The sequence below is a fragment of the Pimephales promelas genome, chromosome 25, assembly GCF_988280905.1.
Source record: "Pimephales promelas chromosome 25, fPimPro1.hap1.1, whole genome shotgun sequence".
NCBI classification, from domain to species: domain Eukaryota; kingdom Metazoa; phylum Chordata; class Actinopteri; order Cypriniformes; family Leuciscidae; genus Pimephales; species Pimephales promelas.
The window spans coordinates 16,389,711-16,403,319 of NC_142793.1; the positions used below are offsets into that span (position 1 = coordinate 16,389,711).

The window sequence follows — 13,609 nt, forward strand, 5'->3', positions numbered from 1 at the left end:
AAGAAGACCTAATTGGCCAGATTCCTGGACTAATGAGCAGCCTGAAGGGTTTGGTTGTATGATTCACTTGGAAAGAGAGCACAAATCTTGTTTGTGCATCCCATGCCCTTTGATACCATATTCTTGCATCGCAAAGTCCTTGCAGCGTTACTGGGCCAGTAGGCTTCGTTGACTAGGTTTAGAATGCTATTTGACTTCCAACCAAATGGTAGGTGCGTCATGAATAGATGGACCCTGCAGACTGAGCGTTTTCAGACTTGGTCTTCATTCAAGTTGTGTCTAGTCTTGGGTCAAGTCTCTTGCAGGGAGCTTGTTTGCCCGGTCTTGACCCTTTCACATGATTTGCAACAGGACGTCAGTACAGCCCTCAAAACAAGCATCATCTGCTACTTTGACCTTCACATGACAAGCGTTGCAGATAGCTTAACTTTGGAGCATTATTTTCCTTTTGTGTTTTTTATTTTAGTAGAATACACATATTAATATACAATTATTTTTTGTGTTATGGCCAATATTAAATGTAATTAATTTTATCTAAATTAAAAATAAAAGCTTTTTACAATATGAATAATGGATTTTATTTTGAGATTTGCTTAAGATTGCATTTTGCAGTGTTACTAAATTTAGTTATTTTTTTTTTTCTTTTTAAAGATGAACTTTAATTGAACGTTGAATGAATGCGAAGGTAATCTACATGTAAAAATTGGGAAATGCATTAAAGATCCAATATCGGCCAGTAACTGATATTGAACAGCTCTAGAGATTTTATAAGGTAGTTCCATCTAGACTATTTCTGCCATGCATAATTTTTTTTTTTTACTTCTTTATTTTTGAAACATTGGGCAATACAATAGCCAGAATTACATTGCCTCCTGGTCACAGTACAAGTCTGTGATTTAGGTCAAGGATCCCCATTCCCAACATTTCCATTTTTTAATAAACGCATTAAAACACAAAACAGAACAGAACAAGGAGTGCATTACTATAAGGTAAATCTCTAATGCATAATGAAACAAAAAACACAATTATTTTGTTAACAAATGGTACATATATTACAGTACACCCTTGCATAGTTTTTATCTGAATTATCTGAAAACCTTTTACATTGTGTCAAACTCAATGCATCAAGATGGATGCAACTTGAGTCTTGATTTTTGCTCCATTTGCACAGTGATATGTCAAAGTTGTCCAGATACTGCTGGTTATGATTAGGTCAGCGTCAGCAGGAAATGGGGTTGAAATTAAAATCAGACCAAGAAGGATTGTTTATTGGTGATTAGCTGTGTTTTAAATACCTGGTATCAGTTTTAAATACCTGGTATCAGTTTCTGCACTTTGATCCATTTGTCAGTCCATCTTGATATGCCATGGTCTGTATATCATCCACTTGAGAATGAAATCTGATCACTTGCTGCTTCCTGTAACAGCTCGCCATTGCTGTTCAACATTTTGAATTGGGACAGGGTAGGTTACAGGTGTGACGCTTTATACCTTCCTTAGAACCTGGAGTTTGTTTTACATGCCATGGTATAAGTTTCCCATTTCATCTGTAGAAGCCTCTGGCTTGATTCCCAGCTTGATGCTTACGCACCTAACATCAAAAGTTTATGTGAGCGACTGCACGGTCTCATCACCTTAGTCCCTTCCACACCTAGTACTAATCATCTTCATATGAATAGCTGTCAAACGTTCATCCACTCTACAGAACCTTGTGTAATGGAACGGTTCCATGGATATTAGGTTCTTCATGGAACCAAAGATGCCAATAAAGAACCTCTATTGCTAAGTGTGTTTTAAACCCCACCCCTCCACACTCGATTGCGTGTTTGCATTATTTTTTGAATGCAACACCCACATCTCAAAAAAATCCAATGACTTGGCAGTTTAAAAAAAAAATACTTTCCCAATAATCCATTACACTTGAATGTACATCATAATATAGACTGAACGATTTGTCGCTACTTCTGTTTCATCTTGACTTTAAAGGGATACTCCACTTTTTTTGGAAACAGGCTCATTTTACCACTCCCCCAGAGTTAAACAGTTTAGTTTTGATCAATGAGACCAGAAACCGTCTGGTTACTGATATTCTTCTAAATATCAGAAAATCGGCTGAATGGATTCGAAAATGGTAAAACTAAACTATTTAACTCTTGGGGAGTGGTAAAATGAGCCTATTTCCAAAAAAAAGTGGAGTATCCCTTTAAAGCCGTATGGGTTTCTGCAGAATTTTAACTTTCGTAAAATTCTTAATCCTTTGCTCCTTTCATGTTCTCTTATTGAATATTTTTAATTTGAAAATACTTTCAGCTTCCAAAAATGTCCAGCACTCTGACACAAGACAAATAATAATAATAAAAAAACTCTACAGATTCTTAGCTGAATCATTAGCCTAGATGTTAACCTTAATGTTGCCTCATTCCTTAACTCGGTCTTCTCAAGAACATCTAAACCAAATCAATACCTCATAATATAGCTGTTCATGCTATTGCTTCCTGAGATCATCAGGCCTTTTATAGAGGATTATTTTCAGCTCCATCTAATGTACATTGATTCCATTGAAGCCGGCAGACTCTCTGCGTTTCTCAGCATTTCCGATGGGAGCTGAAATGATGCAGTGTTGAAAAGGCTATGTTTAAAGCTCTGGGGCCTCTGCCTCGTAACACTCCATGCACATAACACTCCATGCAAACAACACTTCCGTCTCTGAAGAGCTTGAAGAAACTGGGTTAAATGTCGGTTATTTTTTTCTTATTAAAAACTCTGGTTTGTTTACCTAGCAACATCCGTCTTGGCACGCAATGGAAACGCGGAGCAGAAAATGCATTCTGAAACTGCTTGGTTATGGTTTTTACGCAATGAAGATCTCTTTATTTCTGCAATTAATATTCTGCGTTGAATATTCAAAATTTAACAAATTTTAAATTGACAGGATAGCCCTAGTTGACATCACCCCGATTCCCTCGACAAAAACCCAATAGAAATTTTTCAGTTGACTTCTGGAGTATTGCAGAAAATAAACTCTGTGACCAACAACAGTTTATTATTCTTACACATTTTGTTAATCATGATGATCTTAATAAATTTTATGATTTTTTTTATGCTTAAATGTAATCGGCAGAATCAAAAGGATAAACGTAAGCTATGAACGAACTACACTACGGTCACATCACAACATCATCACCACTAAAGGCCCAGGTATACTTCATTTTCTGCATTCAGTTGTGTGTGCGAGCCTTATGAAGCAAAAATATCTAAAGCTTACATTAACCACAATCCTTATTTTAATACCTGCAGCACTCTATATTGACTAATATCACTTTGAATTGTCTTAAGTTTTCCTCATGCTTAAGTTATTTGTAACCTAACCCCTCTGATGGGAATCTGCTTTCTTGTGACCTCAGGAATGCCTAGCCATTAAAAAAGGTTTGGTTGGTGTACCCTAAACCCTTAACTCATTTCTAGAATAGCCCTTGTTGAGAGGTCGCACAGAATGTGATTTTGTAGCTAGTGTGTTCTCATTTGTATGCTCTGCTTCTAAAACTATGGGACGGCTCACGAGCCAGGCTTCAGCTATGAGTGGTATGCTTTAACCTTTGGGCGTTAGCTGGAGAAAAACATTAGCTTGTCTGTATGTTTTGCAATACTTGAGTGATATGGTTGGAAATGGGAATAGAGGGAATTGTTTTATTGCTAGGCACTTTCATTACAGAAAAACAAGTAACTAGAGCTCTGCATGATTAATCGTTAAAAGAACGCAATCTTGATTCAAGCACCAATGTGATCAAATTATCACAGAGGTACTGGGATAAGTTTATAGTTCAGATATAAACACAGATGTCTATGGTAGTGATCAAAATAGAGAAAATTACATTTTCTAAGTAATGCGATGCTACAAATAATGTTTGTATCAATTACATTGTTACACCATGTATTTGTCAAGGAACCATTCATTTTTTTCAAAAGCTCTGATTCTTCCAGTAATGAAAAATGTTATGTCTTTATGCTTTTTGGGCGAATTATTCAGTCAAACAGATTTATTTATTTTTTTAACAAAAATAACGAATTCAAATTTAAATAGACTGCTTTAATTAACATTTTGCAAACACCTCTAAAAAGTTATTTTGTTTTGTTGTCTATTCAGAATTGTGGTAGAATCTTTTAAAAAAGCAGCTTGTTCAGTATGTGTTCTTTTAAAATTGGGAAATTCAGATTTACAGCCAACATTGTTTTGTGTTACTGTGCGTATTTAAGTCTTCAACCTCACTTAGCTTCCGACAACCTTTCAGTTTTTATCTAAAACAAATTCTCTGAAACTTTTACTCAACAGCGTCTGTAGTCCCCTTTAGCCACTTGTTGGCAACCACCTTTTTTAATACGTGGAACAGTGAGTGGCGTAATACTGGTGTATTTTATATCGTAGATTAAAACATGAAAGTGTCTTGAGCTTGTCTTCACACCACAGACCTTATTTCAGCCCTTTAGCCAAAATCCCATTCACAAAACCCATAGACTTAGGGACGATGGAACCAAAGTGCTATAATGCTAGCACCTGGACCATACCTGGACCACTCTATTTCCTCTCTATCAGTTTTGGAGATAACCTGTGGTATAGGGTTGTGCCGATAGACGATAGTATCGTGTATCGACGATAGTCTGACATATCGCCGATGGCAGATGCCTTTGACGATATCAATACGATAATTGGCTCGTTTTACCATAATGTATTAAATTATTATTATTAGGCCTATTATTATTATTATTATAAAGCTAGTATTGTTATTAAATGAATATTAGGAACTACAATTAATTTGCCTTGCCTAAATTTACAACGACATCACCTCATAACAATTGCAACAACACACGCACTAATGAGGACTCCTCTTAGAGAATGTTTTTAAAACAGACTAAAAAACATCCTACATCAAAATTCAATCGCAAGGTGATCCATTCACAAATTATCAAGTGTGCTCGTTTTAACAGACGCAAAATTAAATTTCCTACAGATCCAAGATGAAAACGGCATCGTTGTTCGTCAATATTTGTTTCTGTAACACATTAACAAAACTTTTAATGACACTAACACTAAAAACAATACAATTACTAAATAGTATTAATAATAATATCACTAAAATAGTATTATAGTTACCGTTATCATCGTCGTCTCTGAGGGAACGCGGCGTTAATGCAGATGCCGAAAGCAGTCCGTTTTTACTTTCACTTTCAGAGATAGAGCGCGTTTACATGCGACGACGTTCTTAACCTGATTATGTTGAATAAACTTGACAATGCATGTGGTCATGTAAACGTTTCCTTTATCAGAGTCAAGTCATAAGTATAAGTAAACCGATCGACTCAGCTAGACGTTTGGCCCTTGCTCTTGTTTCTATCGGCATTTAAAACACATTAACCCGCGTACTTCGTGCTTACTGAAGTGCGCATGTGAAGTGCGCAGAGAGCGCACTGGTAGGGGGACACATATCGCAAACTCCGACTCTTTCTGACCCAAGAAATTATTAAAACGTGTTTTCATCTCGTGCAGAAATAGACCAAAATGCTGCATGTAATGGCATGAGAATAGGCTAATGTGTCCGTAAATTTCCCGTTGACAAACAAAAGGATTAGGATCTCTTTTTTTTACTTCACTATACCAGGAAATAACCTGATCCTATTAATAAACACTCCACCTTTGCTAGGAATATAGAAAAAAGATTCTCGTATATAAAACGAAGTAGGCTAATAAAACAAGCAAATTAATGAGTAGGCTAAATAATCAAGTTAATAATCAAATAAGTTAGCCCCGCCCCCTCACGATAATATCGTGTATCGCCGATCTCACAAGCTGACGATAGGACGATATGAAAATGGAGCATATCGCCCAACACTACTGTGGTATATGTTCCTTTATGCAAAGGGACCTGTGGCTCTCACAGAAAAGTGGGGAAGTCCCCTCATTTTGTGTGGACAATATAAAATATAACCAGTATTATGACTTCTGTTTTTGTTTCGTGTTACCGTGCGTGCTATTGAAAGTTCATTCTGGTACAGGATGTCATAATGGCTCGGGTTGTGTTACTCAACTTAAATTTCCTTTCAGATTAGTAGATAAAACCCAGTGATGTATGTTCCTTTATGCAAAAAGGGACCCGTGGTGCTCACGGAAAAGTTTTGGATGACTTGAAGGGGAAGTCCGAATAACCGCTCTCTGCTGTAGGAGATTAGATAAGCAGTGTTTGGGTGGGATTTGTTTACAGAGAGCTCTCTGACTGGATGCTGAGCAGGAGGGGAGGAAAAAAAACCCAGTGACCCACGTTCTCATACTCGTTCTCAGAACCGGCTAATGTTAGGCTTTAATGTTTCGCTCCTGGCAGGCACGTGTGGATCTTCTGCTTCAGCTACGTGTTCACATTCGACTCTCTGCGGGCGGTTGACTGTGTGCCGGAGAGAGTCTGAAGTCCTCGCCCCTTTTGTGAGCAACACAAGACGTTGAAACCCGGGGGTTACGCTTTGACGATCAGCTGGGGGTGGATTTCTGAAACTCCCACACCCTCTCGCACTCTGCCTGTTTGCAGTGAGAGACTGTTGACAGCGGTTTTGACACAGCTGATCTCCCTAATCTCACGTCCCCTGACACGTTTCACTGCCTTTCTATTTTTTTTTTTTTAAACATCCCCCGACTGAAGTCCCACCCCGATCGGCACTCTCTAGACGACGTGCCGTAAGCTTGTTTTCTGAACAGCTGCAGAGGCTCAGTTGGCCTTCAGAGAGGTCACTGTCCCAGTAGCTGCTTTAGACTGTGGTCGCTCCAGGCTTTCCGGCTGCAGCTTGAACCAGATGACTCGGACCCCCCTCCTTCCCACCGCATTGACCTCACAGGAAATAACTGAGCTGGAGAGGGATTCAAATTTAGCATGGCTTTGCTTGACGAACACTGACTTACTGGTTTGTGTGACTCAGAAAATTGTCCTTTTTAGCATGTGTGGGCACCATTGGGACTGTTGGTAAATTCCTTGTTTTAGTCTTTCTTTTGGTCTTTAAAACATGATCCTTGTGGAATCAGGTTGCACGGCAGAGAACAGCGGACGGGTTGATGCAAAACACTTTCTTTTAAAAACACTTTTTGTAAATTTGACAGTAATGGAGAACATTCTCATGGTGCTTTTTTTTTCATCTTGGTATCTTTTTTTGTGTGATATTTTGGTTTTAACCTTGTGTTTGTCTTAAAGAATCTGATAAACAATTATTTAAAGACAACACGCTACCATTCAAATGATTGGAGTCACCAAGATCAAAAAATACAGTAAAAACATAATATTGTGAATTTAAAATAACTGTTTTCTATTTAAATGTTAAGGTGTAATTTATTAGTGTATAATAATATTTATAAATAATAAATTATTTATAAATTAAAAATTATAAATATATAATTTATCTCTCCAGTCTTCAGAAATTATTCAACATTATTTTGGAAATATATTAAAGTTTTTTTTCAGACACTAATTTGCAGACTCTCATTAAGCTAGCAGTTGCAGGGTCCACTTGTTTAAGCAGCAATGGAGTGGGATTTACTCCACTCATGTTACCAAATATTTGTATGTGGTAGTTGTGTGAAATTAACAAAGATTGAGAATAACATTACATTATTTGTTAGTTTGTTTTTAGTCCATGCTGTTCTTGGCTGCGGTTAAAAAACGGAGCTTTGCTCTGAGATTACCACTATGAAATCTAATCTTTCTCCAGGGTAAAGAGCTTGAACATTTGAAGTCTGGCCTGGACTCAAGCAAATATAGCACGGGTGCAAAAGCATCCTCTAAATACTAATAGTCGTAACAGTAACTCTCTTTGTTTGAGTTGGGAAGTTTATGTCATCATTTTTTTTTTTTTTACCTGATTTCTGTAACTTCCCCTGATTCTTTCACTTGAAATGTGACTTCCTGCTGACTGTGGGTTGCTGGGATTTTTTTATTATTTTTTTTTTTTAAGATCTGCAAAATCATATTGATATACCCAAGTAAGTAGTCTTAACTTTGAAACTTTTTAAAAGTTTTTTAGTTATTTTTATCGATTCCACATTTCCCACATCTGTGTTTTAGTAAGGTGGTCTGTTTTGCAAGTTGGTAAATGAAGATACTTGCCAGGTTAGGGCACTACTGCTTTATTAATTTATCTAGTGTTAAATCCAGACACCACCACACACAAATGTGGCTTTTTGTTAATGACTGTCCTAATACAGGATTAATTAACACAGAGCAACAGCTCACTATCAGTTACAAAAGACACTGTAATAGTCTGTCACGGACAATTTGTTGTTGCATTTTTAATCAATTAATTTTTTTAATTATCCTTTGACTATAATCTGGCATATCATCTAGTAGGAACATTTTTTTGGGGGGCCCCAATGCCAAACTTACTTTCCAACCCCTGGTTTAGGGTCTGTTAGCTGGCCTAATACCCTCTCGTCCTCCAATGCCCCTTGCTATTGGATTTCTCCTCTGTGTAGCCGGAGCTTGTGGTATTATCAGGTTTAACTTATGTTAGGCCCTGGATTTCATCACTTTTCCCATCACTATGCTGGAGGTTTATTAGGATTGAGGCCATAAGATCTTGTGCAGAATATAGAGCACTCTATTTGTTGTCACAGAGCCAAACAAATTCATGTTTGTACTGTCAGCTGAGCCATACCGTTACCAGGGCAGAAAATAGCCTCTCGTGCTTGATACTGTAGTTATTCTTTTGAAACAACAGCTATGTCTGTAGTTATATTTAATAACTGTATTATTATTTTTGTGCCATAAAACCATAATCTTATGGATTGGGTAATTTCATGCATTGGGTAATTTCAATGTAATGATGTAGATGGTTTATACTGGACATTTTATGAAAAAATGCCTTTTATATGCAAGCCGATTTGTAAATGTTTGATTATTTGTTTAATAGTTTGCCCAATTTAGTAGCTTAAAGCATAACCAATACAAGCTTAGTACTCTTAGCGCCATACCACTGTTATGTTTAAACCCATTCTGCAAAGAAATTTCCTTTTTATAACCAGTGGAGAAAATATGAAGGAAAAACCCTGTGTACTCTGTCTAGGTGGCCTTTATTAAATCATTTAATATACCTATAATAATACTTTTTTAATATAAAAAAACAACCCTTCAGATCCTTTTTAATTTTTGTAAATTAAAAATAATAATAATAATAATTTTTTATAACAACAATTAACTGCAGTTTCTGCCTGGACATAGCTACTTTATTAAATTAGTTTAATTTATTATAATATATAATTCATTATTTATTGTTATTATTAAATGTTACCATGCTAATTGATTGGATATTTCAGTAACACGAATTCCAAGTTACTTTTGCTCACTGGATTTTTTTTATTCAACTGCAAACAATTGAATTTAGCTTAACACTTAACAAGATTATCTGGCCGGTAGTTTTTCTTTTCTTTTTCTTTTTCCCCCTTTTCCTCTTGCATATGTATAACTTAAAGCAGTTCAGTCCATTGACAGCTAGCATTGCAGTGTGTTTGTTTCACGCTGTGATTCCTCTTTTTATAATGCATCATAAAATGCTTGTGCAAATAATTGGTTGTGCAGCTTAAAAGGAATCACATGTGCTTCTGCAACACCATTGACTATGAAGATTAAGCTGGTTAAGAATGACCTAAATGTACAGGCAATAATGGAAACCTTAACTGTAACTTAATTTCAAAGTTTCGAATTTAAACTGGTAGTCTCACATTGCCAAGCCATCGGTAAATTATTCATAGTGGCTTTTGTTACCGCATAAGTAGTGTCCTGTTGGTAGTTACAGTCACTTACTAGTGACCTAGCATGACGTGTTCCTGTATCAATAGATGTGGCAAAAGTTACTGTTTTAACTGTGTGTCCTTTGACTTTAGGTGCTACATGTTTGATCGGTAAACAACGGTCTCGGACAAACAGCAAAGCTTGTTAGCAACTGTGCATGAGGAGTTTGCTCTGTAGTTGATTATTAATGGTGACCAGGGTTAATTGTGTCATCCGACTCCTCGACTCTGTCATCATCCAGTTTTGGTGTTTAGATCCGTTCTCATCTGTCGCTAGGCAGCCAGCACTTTCCCTCCGGTTGTCACGGTAGCAGATGTGTATGGGCCCGTTGACGTCAAAACCCTGATCCAACAGCAGACTCTCGCTGCATCAGAACAGGAGCCCTGCGTCATTAGACTCGAGATTATATCAATATGGACACAAAACATGACTCTTGAGCTTAAAGAGCGCGAGACGTGACATGCATGGATGTCACAAACCCAAACTACTGAGTCTGTGTCATTGCATCACGTTAACTGTTGCGTTTAACATTAGATGTGTATAAACAGTCTTGACATTTATCATAATGATTCATGATTCAAATAGCATTTTACTCATCCAAACAAATGCATCTTCATTCTTCTCCAGAGCTTTTGTAATTGCGTGTCCCACAATTTTCAATCAACAGCCTGTTGTCAAGGTAACAACTCCATTAATTCTTATTCTTTTCTGATAATGTGTTCCAGGGCTCCAGAGATCATCCTGGGCTTACCCTTCTGTGAGGCCATAGACATGTGGTCACTTGGCTGCGTCATCGCTGAGCTCTTCTTGGGCTGGCCACTTTATCCAGGAGCACTGGAGTATGACCAGGTAAGATAAGGCAGTGATCTCGGATAATGACTCACTTTGTTGCATTGGGGCCATGCTAATGTGTGGTAGAGTATGACAGTAATTTGCTTTTATCCTCAGTGTAAGGCTTTGTGATAACTTTTCTTCACAAAAAAGAATATTATTAGCAGCAGGGTTGTGCAAAACTGTACATACAGGGTGCAAGTATAATGGAACGGGGTCTAGGGGTTTACTGACATGTTTTTAAAAGCTAGACTGTTCAATGTCGTAACAGTCGTGTTGCAAAACGCAAACTGTGGAACCAGTTTGAGCATGCTAGATAGGGACTAACCAATAGTGTATTTTGGAAAACTGAGTTTATCTATAAATTTTGTCCCCCTAGGAACCACCTAAAACAACTTTAATTTAAGTAAATGTAATTTTAATAGGGTAAGCCCAGGATGATCTGAAAGATATTTAATTTTAGAGATCATCCTGGGCTTACCTGAGCTGGCTCAGGGTGATTTCTTAATTAAAAATATTTTGTATTTTTTATTTTATTAGGGTAAGCTCAGGATGATTTCTTAAAATTAAAAAAAATATATATTTCATTTGATTTTATTACAATAGGGTTAGCCCAGGATGACCTCTAAAATGAAATAAAATATCTTTGAGATCATCTTGGGCTTTCACTTCTGTGATTCCATAAGCATGGTCACTATTTTGAATGATTTTTATTTAATTGTTATTAATTTATTTATTAGATTTATCTTTTTAATTAGTATAAATCAATATGATATATTTATTTAAATTTGGATATTCTTAGTCAACCATTGTAAATCTTTGCAGGTAGAGAGCCAAGTAAATTTATGCGAAATGCAAATTTGTATTAAACAGTTTGGCTAATAAAATATATAGTATTTTCCCACAAAACGTACAGAAAACCCAATGTCTACAGATTTTATTTATTTGTTTATGCGAAATGACCAGGTTTGTTAGCTCAGTATTTTAAGCAAATTTCAACACACAACCTGAAAGATGATTTGCACACATTAAAATGTGTGAGCACATTTATGGTCACCGTGGACCAGCGCTGCCGATAAACCAGATGTCGTAGGTGGTGTAAATGTCACATATGACAGGAGCAAAACTAGCCGGCTATGTCAGAGTAAGCTGGACTGGGTTTGCTGACCACAAACCCCTGGGCCGCCTGTCAGTGCCAGCAATGGGTCCAGTTCCACTCCACACAGCAGAATGTATTTATAACCGAAAGCCCCACTCGCACACACACACCCTCTCCCTCTGCACTATCAGCAGGTTCTCACTTCAGTGCCTCTGTGTTTGTGCAGCGCTTCGGCAACCCGATCATGGCACTATAACACCCCTAAGATGCCATAAACACTGCTTGTTTAACACAGCGGTGTTGAGCCTCAGCGCTTGTAAAAGGAGAGGTGGCGTCATAGTCGAGAGAGGAAGAGACTAAGAGGAATGAGAGCGAGCAGCCAAAGAGGGCTTTGTTGTGGCTTGTGCTTTCACTGGTAGAGGCCCACTATGACACAGTCTTTCTGAGAAGCAACAGATGCACGCTTGAAGGCGAACGTCAGAAGAGTTCACCGACCAGTAATACTCGGTTTCCCAAGGCAACAAGAACAATGGTGTTTTTACACAGAGACTCATGCATTGGTGGGGTTGAACTGCTCCTGCCTTCCCTAAAAAGACAGCGCTATGGTTAACCAAACACCGTTAATGCCTTTGTGATGTTATTTGCGTTATGAAGTCACTGTTCGTTACCGTCATAGATTTATAAAAGCGTGCTTTGGCAAACAAACCACAACACTAGGTAGTTAAAAGGGAGTGATGTAGCATAATTTAAAGATGAAAACCAAAGAGTATTACCACAAACCTTAGTCTAGTTAGACAACTAGTTTAAACCTACTCGAGTGAAAAACAAAGCTCTCTTAAGGTCAGTGTTCATGTCTGGAAATGCATTTTCAGTGCTTTGTTGACTTAATGTCCAATACCGAAGGCAATATTTTCCCATTGTGTTGTCTGTTTATTTGAAATACTTCAATATATATTAATTATTTGAAACAAATTCTCTGAAAAATTTAATTCAATATTGTAAGTGAATGTATAATAACATCCACATTATATTAAGTAGCTGTTAATGATGCACAAGATACACTACCTTTCAAAAGTTTGGGGTTGTTAGATTTATTTCTTTTATGTTTTTGTATTAAGTCTTTAATGCTCACTAAGGCTGTTTATTGCTTAAAACACTATAATATTTGAATTAAAATATTAATATATTTAAAATTTTAATACATTTAAAATTTAATTTATTCCTATGATGCAAAGCTGAATTTTCTGCATCATTACTTCACATGATTATTCGGAAATCATTCTAATATGCTGATTTGCTGCTCAAGAAACTTTTCTTATTGTCAATTTTGAAATCCGTTATGCTGCTTAATTTTTGTTGAATCATTTTCAGGATTCTTTGATCATTGGAAAGTTCAATTGTCTTAATGAAAACTTCAGAAACATTAAACAAATACTAAACACGTACCGCATGCCTATAATTAAATGAAATGTATCAAATATTAGATAGGCAAAATATCAGTGAAATGCACTGGATGGGGCTTAATTTCACACTCACATTTTTGTTACATTCAGGATATTATTTTTTCACCTCCAGTGACATTTACGATGATCCATGGTTAATTTTGACCCTTTTGTCATTCACTTCCAATTAAACTTTCCATTTCCCTCAAGTTGTTTGACATCTGTTGTGGGCAGAATGAGTGGCCAGCATCTTGACTTGGCATCTTAATAAAGCCTTGAGGAGCAGCAGACCCCATCCTGCGCTCAGTATTGAGTGTTAAACGCTGAGCTTGCCGAACTCAGCCTTCAAGAAGCTGATGAAACTGAGAGCTTGAAATAACAACTGAAGAAGTTATCTGCTTATATTCGTCTCTTTTGTTTTG

General features: G+C 36.9%; 1 protein-coding gene across 2 annotated transcripts in view; it reads left to right on the forward strand.

Moving 5' to 3' along the window:
* The window catches only part of hipk3a (homeodomain interacting protein kinase 3a), a 36,654-nt gene that overhangs the window by 10,393 nt on the left and 12,652 nt on the right, over window positions 1–13,609 (forward strand). For both annotated transcript variants that reach the window (XM_039647825.2, XM_089127389.1), the window contains exon 3: window positions 10,541–10,664. In XM_039647825.2, the coding sequence (XP_039503759.2) occupies window positions 10,541–10,664 (124 nt within the window). The remainder of the gene's footprint in view (window positions 1–10,540; window positions 10,665–13,609) is intronic.